This window comes from Columba livia, chromosome 14 (assembly GCF_036013475.1).
Source record: "Columba livia isolate bColLiv1 breed racing homer chromosome 14, bColLiv1.pat.W.v2, whole genome shotgun sequence".
Classification (NCBI taxonomy): domain Eukaryota; kingdom Metazoa; phylum Chordata; class Aves; order Columbiformes; family Columbidae; genus Columba; species Columba livia.
In genome coordinates, this window is record NC_088615.1 from 8,875,335 (window position 1) to 8,893,975 (window position 18,641).

The window sequence follows — 18,641 nt, forward strand, 5'->3', positions numbered from 1 at the left end:
ATCTCCCTTCTTCTGCACTAGTAAACAGGGAATTAGAAACAGAAAAAATCAGAACTAACTTGACACAATGCTGAGAAGTGCATGAAAAGTAACAAACTCTCTGGAATGATCAATTAGTCTGTAGTCTATATTATTTTATACCACTATAGACTCAGAATAACTTTACCAAAGGCAGCTCGCTCATTGTTGTTGATGGAACTATTCCAGATTTACAGTGGAGTAATCAACAGTCCTTAAGACACCACAGCAAAAAGAATAAAACAACAACCAGAAAAAGATGCATTTGCAATTTCAAGTCTTATTTTCTCCCGTATCTTATTGAAAAGTTGTGGTGGCATGGTGGTGGTGGTTTTTTTCTCTTCTCACACTAGCAATGTTTTAGCTTAACACTGCAATGATAAGCCCTATAATTCATTTCACTGCCAGGTTTCTGGAGATTTAACAAGTTTTTTCTTGTATTAAATGTTAGGGAAATATTCCAAAACCTGCAGAAATCAACATCCATGAGGAAAAAAAACCAAAACTATATGAAACCAGTTTTATTTATTTGTTTTTTGTTTATGACAAGAGAGATTTTAGTGCTCTAATTATCATTATCAGCACACAAACACCTGCTGTTCCTAGACAGTGTTTCTATTAACACAGTGCGCCACTTTAATAGCTTTCTTTTGGCAATCTAAAAATCAAATTGCTTCTTGTCTGAAAATTATTGTTACTTGCTGGTGCTAAGCATTTGCTATGTCTGTCATTTTCTAACCTTTTCTTTATGGTAAAAAAAAAAATCAATGGCCATTTTAATGTTTTGTTCAATAAGTGTTCATGAAACTCAGATTACCATTGAGCTGAGTACACTCACTGTGTTTTGTGGGTTTAGACACCCTGGTGGCATTTGTATCATCTGTATATCAAAGTGGGAAGTTATTTGCAGGGTCAGTGACACCAGTTGTCCCTACGTTGCCCTTGGGACCCATGCCCAGTTCAGATTTGGATTTGCTGCTGTGGGTGCCTCAGACAGGGTTGTCCATGAGAGAAACATCAGCCCTGGCTGCAGCTCTAGAGCCTCCTTATTGACTTTGATGGGGAAATGAGCACTTCACAGCTACTGGTTATATGGGTCGAGACCAATTTGGTTATAATATTTCCATTTTAGGCGGTGAGAACTCCTGAGCAAGGGGTGAAACTCATATCCACTGCTCAGCCTGGGGTAAAAGCACAGCTATAAATGCTTATTAAAACATCTGGACTTCCCGCCACTGCAGAGAGCAGCACAGACTTAAAAATTTTTTTTCATAAGATTTCAAAAGGATTTTTAAAAAATCCTACTGTTTTTAATATAATTACACCATGACACTGTTATTTTTATGCTGTTCTTGTCTCCCGCTGCTGTCTGGGATTAGTCTTTACTTAGTGATGATGAAGAGTTACGTCGCACGTCCTCGTCCAACCTCAAAAAATTATGACGGGAATTCTGGCTCAACGGTATTCTATTGGCATGATAGAGATGCATTAACTAAAAGTGCAAATCCTGCTGACAGTGATGTTATTACTGCAGTCAACATCGTTTCAGCAAATATCTGAAAGAAGCAAAGTGAACAGTGTGCCACTTCTAGGGCTTTTTTTCCCTCCTTTCTGGCACTTCTGCCTCTAAAGCAGAAGTTGTCTGTTGTATTTTGGAGCCTGCTGTAATTTGATCAAATGCAAGGAAGATCATACCAAAGAAGTGACAACTAGTCAATGGATGGTATCATCCCTGACTTGTTATCTGTCTGGGGTCTGCTATGATGGAGTTCCACAACCTTAGAGCCAAATCAAAATGCAAAACAACATCTACAGGGGACAATTCCTTCTCCTTTTCAACTTCATATCAAAGAAGGCTTCGTGTATCAACTTGAGTGCTTTCTGTGTATAATTGTTGACAGTACAAAAATATTTTAATTTATATTCCTTGATAAAAAAGTGTACAAGTATCATAGGCTCAAACTCTCTCAAGCCTAAGAAAGCTTTTTGGGCAGGCAACTCTCCTGTACAACACAGCTCTGATGGAAAACACAGCAGTCTGAAAATATGCATTTTGTTTCTGTTGTGTAAATACTTTGCACATGTAATTCAGAACCTCAGTGTCTGCAGAACAAACAGTGGTGCAAAATCCAATAGCATTTGCTTAGACTGGAAAGTGATTTTTAATGATGTTTGCCATCTCTTTATATTCTTTGTGAAAGGACTGTACCATTATGGCTGTTCACACCTACATCCTAAAATATGATGCTCGTGTATTTGTAAAGCAGAAATTTAGAATAGTTTTGTCAATTAAAGTTTACAATTAATATTATATGTTGGCTAATTATACAGTCACAGTCAGTCGTATTTGAGAACAGGAAAAATAGTATAAAAAAATTCTAACAAAAACCTAGAAGATTCTGCAAGTGTTTTATCTATAATTGTTGTACTGTACCTGAAACTATTCTGTGTGATGACTTAATTGTACACCATGGAAATTCCTGCAACCTCACTTGTGCAATGCATAGTCATAACAAAAATTTTTGATGCTTTGACATTAAATTACACTGATTAAAGATGTTTCACTGAATTTGAATGGGAGCAGTAACTACTATTGATCACTTCATTATACGTAGCTAGCCTAGAAATCAATGCAAAGAAGATGTAAGATTTAATGGGAATGTAAGTGATATAATTTCAGAGTGATATAAATAGCAGCAATTTTAATGTTTCCCATTCAGCAGCATCTATTGCTCAGTTATAAATGCTTCAGGATGATCAGATTTTCAAAACAGACCAGAAAGAGCCTGGTATTTACTGAGAACATAAAGGACTTTCTACTCAGCTATGTAGGGAGTTGTGAACATCAACCTCATCTAATCAACTCTCTGTAGTTTGTGGATGTGATTAAGTATTGACCACACAACCACAGCCAATGTTTCCTTCATCAAAGAATTTGGCCCAGTGGCCTCCCAATCAAACCTCTTGTAAGGGCATCACCATCTTTCTGAGCTACAGTAAAAGGACTTGCATTTAATGGGTCCTTCCTGAGCTATTCAAAGGACAGCTCTGCATATGAGTCTTGATAAAACACACTTCAGGCACAGAAGATAACAAGGCAATCTGGTGTAGGAAGATAAACATACCAGGAAAAACTAGCATTTGTTTATCAGTCTATTAACATGCTCTTATTTGTATTATTAGCTTTTTTACTCTATTCTTTTTCAGCATGTGAAAATTTTATTCACTTGCCTCTCAGATTGTGTGTTCCATTTAACATAACACTCCTACAAAAATATGAGTTTTCCAATGAAATGTGTATATGTAGAACATGCAGCCTTTCCCTCATAAGCTCTTGCTTTTCTCTGGCACACCAAAGGATGATGCAGGCGAGGTCCAGCAGCAGGACAAAACCTGCCCAGCCACCATTACTTTTCTCTTTCTTCTGACCCCAGGAAGAATTTGATTTTGCTGCCTCAATCCTGAAGCTATTTTATTTTGCTTCTGATAGAACTGGGTGATGTTAACAGCCATCCATGAAGAGCAAAGGCATCTGTTCCTGCTTGCCTCTCACTTTCTTTTAATCCAATATTAAATGGGTGTGGCCACTTCACTACTGACAGACAATAACTATCAGAAAAATAAAAAGCTTTCAGGAAAGGAATTCAACTGATCTTGTGTGAAAGCTTGAAGGCAAAAATAATAGTAATAATAATAATTATTATTTACAGATATTACATAACTGAGATTTACTTGGGTAAGGTAATTTCATCATGTAACAAAAAATTAAAAGACCGAATTGCAGTACTCATACAGACAATTGTGAAACAAAAGTGTCAGATCCTGCATAACTTAGAGCTAATAATCCTGCTCTTTACTGATCAAGTCCACAGAAGGATCATGTCAGTGTCTGGAACACACATGACTGTATTCCACGTCCTCATATCTGCCCTGCACTGAAAGTTACTCTCTGATCTGAAACACATAATTTCTCCCTTGCAAAACAGGAAAAAAAATCTTCCTAGTTTTAATAAGATTACTAAGGGTTTCAATATCTCAACTATAGAATGTTTTTGTTTTACCATTCTGAGTTTGAGACTTAAATAAGCCACTTAAAAATCTACCTGGAAATCCAGTGTCAGAAGGAGTCTTTTTTCAAAGCTAAAGCCACAGAAGGAAAATATTTCCTGGCAAATCAAACCCTGAAACCAATTTCAATGCAACCATTTTCACAACTCATTCTTCATCTTCATAAACTTTAAAATTATGCACTCTGAAGCTATGAAAACTTGTGAATAGCAATTTAAAACTGAAATATTTGCCGAAAGTGGATTTCAAAGACAGACTTAGTTCCAAGACTTTCAATTATTTCAGTTGTCAGTCATTCAGGCACAAGAAATGATACAACTCATTTGGGAAACAAGACTGTGATTTCTTCAAATGAACTTCATGCACTGAGTGCTTTCTCTAAAGGAATGGAACATAAAACCTTCTCATCCATCACACACAATTGGGCTGGTAGTTAAATGCTACAATTCACATCCTAAACTATACCCCAAACAAGGTAGATTCTTGATCGAGCTTGCCAAGACCTAGTCCTGCAGCTTAAAAATGTTCTCTTGGTTCCCTTTAAGAAATCTAAACAACACTCAGTATAAATGAATGTATTTGCTTCTGCCTATTGACCTTACATTTCCCTTATCAAGATAATAGCATTTTCTTAGAAGTTGCCTTGGGTGTTTCTGCAAGGTCAAAAAACCACGATGCACAGATAAGGATAAACCTACTTTGAATTACTGCATCTGTTCATGCTCCACTGGCTCTGCAACCCTGATGGCAATAAAACAAGACTATTAATAGCAGTTCTGGAGAATAGCACTCAACTTCTTAGAAAAGACAAAAAGGAGGTATGGTCAGAAAGAGCCCTGACATGCTGTTGAACATTTACCATCCTGCCTGAGCTATTTCACCACTAACACATGTAACAGACGGGAGACACAGAGGCATGGAGGAAGCAGCCAGAACCCCACTACTGCAATTCCAAATTCACATTTACCAAGAGATGCCCCAATCATTGCACAATGTGCACTGCACATTCAAGGGCAAACCTCTTCCCTTGCCAGCAGGTTCTAAGTCCTTTGTTTATGGAGGGTGATTTAGAAGCTTCAGCTAATGTCAACATAAGTTACACTTGATAAGAATTCTAGCTAAATAATGCAGAGATTTTGGAAAGAGATATCTAAAAACCACCAGCAGGCAGGACTTTGCGTCTTCAGTTACTTCTGTCACTCGTGTGCCACTGGGAGTCAGTTACCCAACCTCTTCTGCTGTTGAAATTATAGTCTTATTCATTTTATACTGTTAGAAGAAAGGCCCATGCCCTCTGAAAGGGCAGTTAACCTCAGGGCCGACTACAGCTCAACCTTTGTCTCTGGGTAGTGGAGTTGAAAATCAGCGGCTATCGCAGAAGCATATTGTACAGCTGGGATACTGCTCTGAATAATGAAGCATATAAAGTGTTTTGATACACCAAAGAAATCTCAATGGGCCTCAAAAAGAAAAGATAGAAAGCGTTAGGGCTTATCTTGTTTTCCAAAAATCTTCCATTAGCACGCTCGCAGAGTCCTGTTTTTTACCTCTCAGACTCTGAATCAAAATTCCATTTAAGAAAATGAGGAACACAATCCTGCCATCTCTTTAAAGATTTAACTTTATAGTAGAAGGATTATATTGTTGTTATTTGCCATTACGGATAATTGTGGTGCAGTTTTCTTTTGCTAGCATTTGTGTTATTTTATTAATGTCTCTATAATACCAGTGAGCACTATAAAAGGAATTCCAATTTTTAACATGATTATTAATCTTGATCCTCATCCTAAAAGCAGAGGTGTTTTTGAAAGGGCCCAGGAAGGAGGAAAGAAAACGACTCAGACACTGCAGTCAATTGTTACCTCCAAGCACATACACTTAGATTGCTTTTCTTTGATGCTACTGCCAATTTTATTCACAAGCATATAAAAAAAGGTCATGACATTTAGAATTACAGTAGTCTGGAAATTAAATGTTCCTTTACATTTTTAATTTCTGAAAATAATTTATTATGGAATAATATTTGCATATGATTGAATGAATGTGTAAAGATTAATGCAAACTGTCTTCAAATTGAAAGTTCACAAGCACATACATTTAACCTTGTTGCATAATAGGCATTAAAAAGTTTATGTGGAAGCTCTAAGAGCTGCATTTCCATTTTGCTGGAAGCATTTGCACTGTAATTCTCCTTTGTATTTTTCCACTGACGTGTCTGTACTAGGCATGAGGTTCAGCACTATATTATTTTCCAGTTAAGATTCTGCTGTATTTGAATAGATTTCACAAACCTGGCAACTGAATAAGGAGCAGAAACCAAGTCCCAACTGTCTACACAGTTCTTTTACAGAAAGTTTTATATGAGAAATCAAACTGCTGATTTTTATACTAGTTCAGCAATGTTAATCATACTATATCATATGAGGAAAATGAAACAAATTCGTGCAAGGACTAGAGAAGACACAAAGGTACCAAGTAACCAAAATGCTTGTCAGAAGCTCAAAACTGAGAGGTCTGGAGATCTGATGAAGGGGAGATCACTCAAGTGCTGCCGTTACCAGGTCTCAGGGGACCGTCATGCCATGCAATCACCTTGGACATCCCACACTTGTCGCCTTACATATTATTTCTTCAAAGCCAGGTTACACTACTTGTTGAGCAAATAATAGAATCTTAGGAAAGGTAGTGCTATGGAAATTTTTTGTGGTCAGCAATTAGAATTAATGATTCTCCCATAAAGCTGAAGCTTTCATGCTGTAAAGGGCAGACACACACACACAATACCAAATCCCTCTTCAGATGCTGCTAAAATTGCACCTGGGTAAAATTTGTAGTGATATATAGAATTTACACGTTTTCTCAGGGAAACTCTTGAGAGCTCTTAAAAGACCGTCAAACTCCGAAATATTCAGCCTGAGACTCGATACACTCAGTGAAACCAACTGAATGTCTGAACAACATCTGAAGAGCAGAGACTGAGGAGGTAAGTTAAAGGAAGTATTTAAATGGCACGTTACTGGCACATTCAAAGATCCAGAAGAAAATTTAATACAAAGCAAGTTAGAAAGCCCCTTTGCTATTATTTGATTCTCAATATCAAATTGTTTTTTGGCCATTTCAGCACCTAACCCCAGAAAGAAACAGTGATAAAGCAAAATATTATACTGCTATTAATTTTTTTATATACATATATAATGCACACACACAATCACTTCCATATCTGTACAAGTATTTTTCTTATAACACTATAATCAGGCTCACGAGCAGTTTCTTTGCATACACTTGATGCAGGAGGTGACTGTTGTCTTCAGTGTATTGAATGTTTCCATACACAAAGAGCAATGATTTCCTTTATTTCCTAGGTGACAGTGCTCCTCCAAGGGACAGAACATTCTTTTCATGCCACACTGGAGATGGCAGAATTGAGACATTTACTGTTCTTGTCACCAGGGCAATGGCAGGAGCACCATTAGCTTGAGTTTGGCCTCTTGAAGAAGCCTTTGGGAAAGCTGCTCTGCAGATCACCCAGCCCATTAAATTAATGCTTTGTTGGGAGAAGTAAAAGTTTGGAGTCAAGCAAAACAAAAGCCTGAGTTTCAGAATACATATACCCTGTCAAATTGCATTTATCAAGATAAGGGTTATTAGAATCTTTTTTTCTCTTCTGTGAATGAAATTGTGAGCTTAAAATGTCACTGAAGATTTATTAATCTGATACTCTTTCTGATAAGGGCAAAGAGGGCATATAGGGAGCGGCTTATGAGAAGAAAAGTATGTTTGTGCCTGACTACAAGAAATAGAAAATATAAATAGAGCAATTTATCAATGGGTAAACTGTAACCAAAAGATTCAAGCTACATAAAGCAATATTACAGTTATATATTGGTTTCAGAACCTTGCCATTCAAAATACTTCATGTAAGTTTGATAGCTATGCAGAAAAATGTTTGTGATTAGCAAAAAATGGAATAAACCCGCATTTTCAAAATCTAGGCTGCAGAAGTGCTTCTTGTTCTAGAAAGCAGATGGAGGCCTAATGTGACAACTGGTGCTGTGCTAGGGGCTCTGGCATATGGAGCACAACCAGCATGGTCATCACCACTTCCAGCTGAACAAACAGGGTTGAACTAACCAGAGGAATTGTTTAAACACTTGTTCCTGTTTCTGTCTGTGGTGCTGCCAGAACAGGTCCATAGTGGGGAGGAGTAAGAACAAAGAGAGGTTCTCGAATACTCTCACCAGCACATCTGCACTCCTATCAAGAAACCACAGCCACAACTATAACAACTCTTTTCTTTTCCCAAGGGCTTTCCCCGTAGAAGGGTGGAAAGTCTGAGACAGAACCCAGTTGCAGCACTTGCCCTGCTGCTGGACTATTGCTTTTAAGTCAGTCTCTTTTAAAGGAATTAATTCCTTGGGATAAGGTCACTCTGAGACAGCTTGTGCTTACTTCCTAGGGAAAGATCTGGGGAAGTGAATGGGCTCACTTGAGCTTACAGACCTAAACAGAGGGCTCACTGAGAGCTGGCAGAGAAAGTGTTTGTTTCTTGTGAGTCTCCAGCCTTCGGTTTAGATGACATAATTTACAATGAGTTTGTTGTTGAAACAATTTCATATATAAATACAGATGATATCTACTTAATAAATATTTGACTTCTAGTGAAAACATTAATAACTAAAGATTAAAATGATTATTCAGATCTCATGTAATGTATACGTATGATTTTAAATGACTTTTTGGTTTACATACAGACTACTGATTATTTTTTTTAACTTATGAAGTAATGAACTATCAGGTAGTATTTTTCTATCTTCTTTTATGACAATTCAATATTTTCATTCAAAACATTCTCAATCAACAATAAGAATCATCAGCCAGAACTCCTACAATACCCTATCAAACGGGTGTTAGTTTTGCAGCAGTTAAGATGTTTGAAATCACTACGTGTTTAGAAAAGGATTAGTTGTACATTAGCTTTTTCTCAGAAAGTGTTATATATAAAATCTGCCATTTAAGAAAATCCTTTCTTACATTTTTCTGAGGACATAGCAGAAACCAATTGATCTACTATAATTCCACTAAGTGCTCAACTCACCAGTCTTCTCCATCTTGTGTTTTGAACTTTCAGCTCCTGGAAGGCAGGGGCAGGGCCCTTCACATCGAGCTGTGATGGTTTTGCCAGAAGTACATGCATGAAACTCCAACTTGCACTACAATAATAAAAAAAGAATATGTTTTGAATTAGGGCAAGATATAAAAGCTGCAGCTGTGGATTAAATAAGAAATTGAATTTAGCAGTAATGGCATTGGACAGATTGCAGAACTTCAGTCTCTATTGAAAATGCCATTGTTTTTATTATTACAGATAACAACAATAGCTACTTCCTATGCAGAGTTTTGCACAGCACTTCTAAATGTGCCTCATAAAGTGTTGTTATTGTTCCCTGCTTAAATATACGGAATCTGCAGCACAGAAAGTGGAAACAATTTATTGCAGGTCACCTCAGAGATCAGTGGCAAAGAAGAAAAAAAAAAAATACAAGTCTTCAGAATCTCATGTGTTTCCTACACTGCATTGCCATGTTTCAGGTGTGAAATCATGCCATCCATCACCTGTTAATGCTAATGATTTATTAGTTCAGTCTTTTGATGATCTAAGAGCTCTCAACTTCCACTGCAAGCAATGGGCTTGGTCTGAATAACACTCACAAAGAGACACCAATCCTCAAAATAGTGAGAACTGAAAGAAACAGCTCACCAGCTGATGAGACTGGTCCCTTCAACAACATCAGCTTCTCCCAACAAGGAGGAAATTTTAAGTGACTCTAGTAACTGTAAGTTGCTTTAACAGTACCTTCCCAAAAAATATCCATCCTTCATGCCATCAACTCCAGAAATACAACAGAATTGTAAGAGTGAAGATTAAACTATGAGCAGTATAGAGTTCCCCATATCTACATATTGCCACCTGTTTCTTTCCCTTCCCTAAAACCACAGCAGATGGGATTTACAGCACCTCTTGACAGTCACCACATTCAAACCATTTAGGACAGCAGGACACGTACAGTACTGGATGAATGAGACAACTCAGAAGAATTAATATTGCAAAAGCATGCTAGTTAAAAAGCCCTGATTCATAATATACTGACTATTTATCGCCTTCACTGTTTGCATTACATACATTTTAGTGCTGACTTTCCTTTAAGAACTTTGTGCCTGTGTAGGCATCCTCTCTGCAGTTGCTGCCCCAAGGATATTTCCCCCAGATTGTGCCCAGCAGTGCAGTTACTGGAGACTGGACTGATGTATTAATAAAATGAAGTAAAACCCAAAACAGCACAAAAAAGCAGCAACAATAATGCACGGGGCATTCTCTTTGGTTTAATACCTAATGTACTGAATTCAAACATGTTTGTTCATGTTCTTCAAGCCCTAATTTTACCAGATCAGAATCTGAGAGCTTTTAATGCAAGGGGGAGCTTTGCCGGCAGCACCGAGGCTGGCGCTCCTCCCTGCAGAGACTGCCTCCTGCCCCGGGAAACTGAAAATGTCAGGCTGTAAAATCCCTTTGATAAGTCTCAATTCATTATAGATTAATTCTTTTTCATTTGAAAGTAGGTCAGCATGCTTACACAGTGTGATGCAATGTATTTTGAAATGTGCAGCTCCTTTGAAGGCCAAAGGACACCCAGTGTAAGACCATGGTGGTATCCAATGGAGATGCAGCGGGCAACTGGAGCTCATCTAGCGACAGTCACTGACAAAAATCACAGCATCATCTTCTGTTATTTTGGTACAGTGGAAGCCAAGAGAACGGAACAGGATGTTGTTACAAAATAAATGCCTCCTGCTTTGAAAGTACTGAAAATATCTTGGCTTTGCCACTGTTTGTTTTCGTTAAAAGGGCTCATCTTTGCCCAGGCTTTAATCTAGCAGCAGGAGACCATTATCCTGTGCCTACATCCTGCTCTGTTGACATTATCTCCTGGCCATTCTGAACTTCAGTGCACCCTGCTGGCCGCATACTTTGTGATGTTCTGCCCTTCTAATTTAGAAAATGCATGGCCATACACAAATGTGCAAGTTTAGCATATATTTTGCACCAATTTCTTGAAAGACCAAAGAGAATATCAGTACTTATTTTTCAAGTTTGCTCCATAAATACCCTTTGCACAGAACACGAACCAAACAAAAAGCACATCAGAAGGAGAAGAGGAGGAAGAAACAGTCTGAGCACACAGTCCTGAAGGCAACAACTCTTTTCCCGCAGCATATTTCGATAATCAATATGTTATTGAGAACACAGGCATAAATCTTCCTGCAGCTAGAGCTGATCATTTAATCCCTTACAGAACATAAACTAGCTACATATTTTATTATGAATAATAAATGTAAATTATGTCTCTAAGCATTACCAATTATAGTTCAAATGCAACCTTTTAGACAGTAAGACCTATTTTGGCACTTATGTGCAGTTAAGAAATAAAGATCTTAACACTTGGAAACAGCAAGGCAAGTTTTTACTCAGCTTTCCATATGATTGATGAAAATGACAAAACAAAAAGCTCAAAATAAACCAAAAAAGAAGCTGCTTAAAATAGGCTGTCTCTATGGTCTGAATGCACAGGCCAAGAAGAAAATCTAAACTTGAAGATCACAATGGGGCAGTGACATCCAAGTAAATTCACACCTATGATTAACCACATTATATCCCCCACCCTACTAGTTTGGGATGTTGGTCCATATACGTATTAATAGAACTGGGGTGGCAGCTCAGTGCTGGGTGAAGAAGATGCAAGAACTCCATCATTTAAAATATTAAATTAGTATAACACTGATTACTTTTCAACATCTAATCACTATACATAACTTCTTTTTCTTTCCCTAAAGAAAAACATGGAGATATCGTACTTCCTATCTGATGTTATGCTTACGGTAGTAACCCAGATGAGTAGCTTAACAACCTATCAGCCTCCAACAACAAAGCGACACTACAAGTCTTGCAGACAGAATCCATGAAGCTCCTTGCTGTGATTCTACACAGTCTAACCAGGAGCAGTCCTGCAGTTTGGGGCTGGTCATCTCTGATTTCAAGGGACCTGTCTCACTGCTGGTGTGATTGCATATGCCATGACACTCTGCTGAGCTTTTCTCCTAGTAGAGCTCCCTGGATCCTGCCAAGCTTCATTGTTTCTTTGCCACCTCCCTGGTGTTTGAACTGCATTTGTTTACTATGAACCCCAAGGCTCACATAAACATCTCTAAACTATTTTACTGCAAATGGAAAAGCAGCTCTGTTATTTGTTGCTAAATGTATATGGAGCTCAATAAAATATATGAGGGGAGAAATGGTTGAACATATTCATGGAAAATTCATAAATTAATTTATTCAACTAAGATGTGGGAAATTATTGCAGAGTGTGTTTTGGCTAAAGTGTTCCCCTGAGAATCCACTACTCATATAATGATTCCCTCTTTATTGTCAGTGAATCTACAGCAATGTGTTTTGCATAAGCACTCACATTTGAGGCAGAAAGGAAAAATAGCTACATAAAATTTATTGCCAGCTATTTTATTCTTGTCTGTCAGTCTCCAGCCTGTACATCCTGCTAGAGCAGAATGGAGATTTTTTTTTTTTAATGATGTAATAAAACAGAATATCTCTGTCTTTATACTAGCTTTCAACTTTTGGCAGCCAGGTTTTGATCTAACCTGTATGTATGTAGTATTGTCAAGTTATTACAATCTTTTACACATGGGTGTATATTTGACTAATTAATATTTATATGATAAGCTTAATACAGCCTCCAGACTTCATTAATGACATGAAGAGCTTTGCATCGTGCCACAAGGATGAGGAGACAGGAACACTGCCACAATGCTCCCGACAGCAGAGATGGACTCAGTGCACAAACAGGATTTGATGCATTAGATACAGCCAAGAGGGCCAACCGTGTCCTGGGTGCATCCAGCACAGCGTTGCCAGCCAGCAGGGAGGTGATTGTCCCACTCTGCCCTGCGCTGGTGCAGCCTCACCTGCAGTGCTGTGTGCAGGTCTGGGCAACACAGTATGAAATGGATTTAAAGCTACTGGAGAGTGTCCAGAAGAGGCTACAAAGTTGGTGAAGGGTTTGTAGGGGAAGCCATATAAGGAGCAGCCAAAGTCACTTGTTTTTTTTCAGCCTGGAGGAGACTGTGGGGAGACCTCATCACAGTCTACAGATTCCTTACAAGGGGAAGAGAAAGGGAAAGCACTGATCTCTTCTCTCTGGCGACCAATGACAAAACCCAAGGGAACAGCAGGAAGATGTGCCAGGGAGATTCAGGTTGGACATTAGGAAAAGGTTCTTCACCCAGAGGGTGCTGGACACTAGGACAGGCTCCTCAGGGAGGTGTCATGCTCCCAAGCCTGACAGTGTTCAGGAAGTGATTGGAAAATGCCCTCAGATACATGGTGTGAATTCTAGGGTTTTCCTGTGCAGGGACAGGAGTTGGACTCAGTGATCCTCCTGGGTCCCTCTCAACTCTGGACATTCTATGATTCTGTGTTACACATGCTGGGATGAAGAGTGGCAGACTGTGCACATTCCTTCATTGTGATTCTAATTACAATTCATAGGGGAAGTACTGTCAGATTCTATCCCCAACAGCATCTTTCCTTGAGAATGCAGATGTAATTGAGAATCTGCTGCAGGTGCCCCAGATGGCCTGGGACATACCATGTGTCTAACATTGCTCCTGGTCGTAGGGCTACAGAGAGGACAGACAATGGGAACACTTTGCACAGGTTCAGCATGGTGGACATTCTCACAGTCCCGAGAACAAACACCAGGTAAGGGGATGAGGAGACAGCACGCTCTGCTTCATCCAGGCTTCAGCTGAGGGGAGGCTCTCCAAGAGAGTCTTAATGGATAAAATTTGTCATACAAAATCTGCCATTGAAAATTTCTCATAGTTATGCTACTAAAGCAGAAAATTTAAGCTTTGAAAGTTAATTGCTTCTGTCATTAACTGAAATGTGGATTAAAAAGGGGACGATCATATTTTTTTGGTAAGAGTATGCAGGAATAGGCAGACAACATACATGATGAAGATAAAATACCATGAAGTCTCTCTTGAGAAAGACTGAAAATTGGGATAGTAGTTGAACTTTACAGTATACTAATTAAAATACATATTAAAAACCTGAAATGTTACATCTTACTATTAGTAATGGCTCTAAAACACTGTTGTTCAACAGTGCTTTTGCCTGGAAGTTGCTGCATCATCTTAAGCGCCTTGCAGCTTTTTACATTTCCACCAAGAATTATTTCAGCGCAGTGTTTGTTTTATAGTATGTCTTTTATTCACTCACCATCTTCTAAACTTCAGATACAAATAACAAAAGCTCATTATTTTCTACCTTATCCTTTACTCAGTACTTGCCACCAGCAGAAGCTAAACCTTCCCAAAATTACTATATTTTTTTTTAGTCCAGAGTTTCTTTGTATCGGTAGTTTTTCATACCTATCTCTCTTAGCAGATAATTAGAATGCATTGGAATTCAGATACCCATTTGAGAGGGGTTGTTTGTTTACATGCTTTAGAGCAGTGCTTGCCATTGCTTCCCAAGCTAGGACTCCTATCAGTATTTTCTTTATAAGCTTCTGTTTCCAGTTTTCATCAGAAAATATAAATATATATATATACGTAGATAGATATATTTGGAACACGCTCAGACCGAAAATTTTTTTTTATTGTGCCAAGCAGGAAAAAATAGGTTCAGTATCTTTTCTTCAAATCCCTAAAGAAACGTCGTACAGTGCACTCCCATTGCCTCCTGCTGAACACATACATTAAAGAGTTTTAATGGGAATTCTGCAAACTCTTTAGGCTCTGTAAAACCTGAAATCCTGAACATGGCTGCCAAGTTGGGAGACAGCAAAGTCAATCACGTTAATTCACGTTTCTAAAAAAAGTCAGGCAATAATGTGAAGTCCTGATATGAGTCTCAAATTTTGGGCTAAGTGACAGGGTTGGGACAGGACAACGGTGCTCCGTGCCTCAGGTGGGCACTGGCAATACAGACCAAGCTCTGTTCCCAGGACTGACCACTTGGGTAGCTTTTACACTGGCAAAAGTAGCTATTCCGCGTCCACACTAGCACTGTTACTATCTTGTAGAGTCATCTCATTCTCCAGACAGACAATACACAGGCGCTGCTCCTGACTGGTAGCAGCTCCTGTCACTGCAATCAAAAATAAAGGCAAGGCTGAAATAAAACAAAAACAAACACACAAACCTAACCCAAAACAAAAAAAAACCAAATCGACCACATTTGTTTTCTATTAGAATAGCTACTAGGCAAACATACAGCACTTTATCTTTGAAATAAAAGCTGTATGAAGATATCTTAAAAACCTGGAGTTCTAATTAGGAGCTCTGCTCTCCTTATGAGAATACATAGCTGCTGTTGATATTAATGGGAGTTATGCATGCATACCGGTGCTGGAATAAACTCTAATTAGCACAATCTATTATGTAAATACATATTGAGCCATTTTTAAACTGTGTACTAGATGTAGCTTGGATCCATAGAATCATAGAATGGTTTGAGTTGGAAGGGACCTTCAAAGCTCATCTAGTTCAGCCCCTGCCATGAGCAGGGACATCTTCACCAGCTCAGGTTGCTCAGAGCCCCATCCAACCTGGCCTGGGATGTCTCCAGGGATGGTTCATCCACCACCTCTCTGGACAACCTGGCCCAGGCTCTCACCACCCTCAGTGTAAAAAAATTCTTCCTTATGTCTAGCCTGAATCTCCCTCCTTCAGTTTAAAACCATCACCCCTTTTCCTGTTACAACAGGTCCTGCTAAAAAGTCTGCCCTTGTCTCTCTGACGGGCCCCTTTTAAGTATTGAAAGCCTGCATTGGCTCAGAAATTCCCCTTTCTGCAAGAAATGACACGAGGGACCTTATGATATCTCAAGTAAACAACAAATATTTAAGAAGGTCTCTTACTGCACACTTAACTGACAGTTTCATCATCTGCTAGAAAGAGAGAACAGCTTCCAGGTGTGGGGTCAAGGAGAAACAGATCTGGGTTACAAGGCACTGATATTAAATAGGCTGAACAGATTTATGCAGCTGAATGCAGCAACACGAAAAGGTCAAATGCATGAAATCTCTGTGGACCACTGCACAGCTCTGCCCCCTGCAATCCTGTAGCTCCATGAGGGAGAGCTACAGGACTTGCCTTCAGTGTAAAATTAATCACAGAGCAGAGGGAAAGCATGAGACCTGGACAATCTTTAAATATCACTCAAGTCAGGAGATCACATCTTTAATATTGCCAACTGCAGGTGCTCCAAAGTGCATAGCTTAGGACCCTAAAATTTTGGTTCTCGATTTTAAGATTTTAAAATGTAACTTTTTTTTTTAAAAAAAAATCAGCTGCTTTTTTTTTTTTTTTTTAAATTAGGTCCCAGCCATAAACAAATTGCACAGTTTGGGCTCTTACAGCATAAGTTTAAACAACCAAGTACCAACTCCAGAGCAATGGGAGAGACAGAAGGTTCATCTTCCAGGAAGAAACAATCAGTTCCTGGTCTAGTCTCCAGAAAAGATCAAGCTGAGCTGTGAGAGGCAGCTATCACGCAATTCAGGATGGTATTAACTGCGTATTTTGTAGCTCCACACTATAATTAGAACTGTGCACACCTCTAAAAACAGGTTTCAGAAGAGAAGAAGGGCCTCCTTGTTTTCATCAGTTAAAGTCAAATAGTTGTTTTAGAAAACCTAGAAAGAGTTCATGCCTGTTTACTGCCTTCAAATTCATGCATGAGAGATCCTTAAAAGAGAGTCTGTGACTGTGGGCTGCCAGTCCTACACACTGCAGCCTGGGGAAGGGGGAGGAAAGGAGCAGGGCAGAGCCGCGGGGAAGGGGACAACAACTGGAAACACTCTCCAAGCCACAACTCTGGAGCAAAGTCCCCCACCACACTGCCACTGGAGCACAGGGCAAACTCCACTCTATTCCTACACATTCTGCCATTCGTTTCTAAAGGACTATTTGGTTGAGCTTTCATATTTGTAATTAGAATCAAAGTACCCAAAAGCTTTGCTAGTTATAACTAACCAAAAAAGAAGGAACTACAAACTTAAAGAAAAATAGTGATTTTTCCAAGCTGACTGATAGCTCACGAGTTAGTAGGGGGACTGCTCGAAGGCATGTTGAACCATTTCAGTGTTTGAATGGCAGGGCTGTAAACCAAGGAAATCATCATGTACTTGTGCTACTGCAAACATACAGACAAAGCAAAATTGGCTCATTTGTGGATTTCTGGACAGACCACTAAAGGATAAAGTTATTTTTAAAAACACAACAAATTGCCCTAAGAAATAGCTGGCAATCAGCTCAATGTGAAGCAGGATTTTTTTTTTTTTTTTTTAATGCAGTTAATTGCATCAGCTAGATGACATGGCATCTAAGGTCACAGCACCAGATATTGGGGGCAGAGGACACCCATGGGACCATTTATCAACACAATATAACAATGAAAACAAATGGTTGCCATTTTGTAAACAAAAAAAGAGAATAGCTCTAGGCACCAAAATCTAGCATGTCATATTGAAATTAAATTTATTTTTTACAAGTAATTTAGATGCTGGTTCTGGAAACACTCAGGTCACGGGGGTGGAAGTGGGACACATCCCAGTTTATTATCTTGTGAGAAATTTGGGTGCTTGTTGGAGCAGCAGGGGCCAAAGACAGCTGAAACTTGACACAGAAGAGTCGGTTCTTGAGTGGAAACATTTATGCAATGCTGATTTTGACTTTTCCTTCACTGACTGAAGAGAGCAAGACAAGTCAAAAGGCAAATGAAGACAGAACAGTTCTGTCACTATGATTGAGTGAGTCAAAATAAAGACACCACCCTGCTTTTCCTCTGACTCTACCTGCTTTTATTTATCATGCAATGGCTACTATGAGGTAGGTACATGCTTGCCCTCTCCCCAGCAGACTGACATTCTTAGGCTGAAATCCGTGCTTTAGCCTGTCATTTGATTTTGGTGACTCTACAGATAATTTTGGAGAACCAAGGTCATCCCACCATCTGGGCTGTCCGAGTTGGTTACTTGTGCACCAATGCAGGAGCTGCGGAGATGATGCAAAGTCCCCATCCCCAAGGAGCAGCTCTGGCTCCCAGGCAGCCCAGACAGAGGCAGCTCCTGCACCTGAGCCTCCTCCTGCTGTTGGCACTAACTCAGGGGTCTCTGCAGGATGCTCCGTTGTGTGGCATAATCATGTGCTTTGCCTGGTAACTACTGCTATGAATTGCCTTTAGAAATGCTAATTCTCCAGTCAGGAGTATTTGCAGAATCATAATCCAAATGCAAATGTAGGTGGAAATGTTGGCTTATTAAAAAAACAAAACCAAAACCAACAACTTGTAACCCATATCCTATATTCACATACAAAAGCATTTCCTGTTGCTAAATGTCTATTCCTTTTTTTTCCCTTAGGATTTGCATGATAGCTCAGCTAATGATGATAACTTTCTAACTGCACATGGG

At 39.1% G+C, this 18,641-nt stretch overlaps 1 protein-coding gene across 3 annotated transcripts in view; it reads right to left on the reverse strand.

The window, feature by feature from the left end:
- Positions 1-18,641, reverse strand: part of SPOCK1 (SPARC (osteonectin), cwcv and kazal like domains proteoglycan 1) — a 277,816-nt gene that overhangs the window by 48,422 nt on the left and 210,753 nt on the right. For all 3 annotated transcript variants that reach the window (XM_065029939.1, XM_021289041.2, XM_065029938.1), the window contains one exon: positions 9,182-9,296. In XM_065029939.1, coding sequence (XP_064886011.1) covers positions 9,182-9,296 — 115 coding nt within the window. The remainder of the gene's footprint in view (positions 1-9,181; positions 9,297-18,641) is intronic.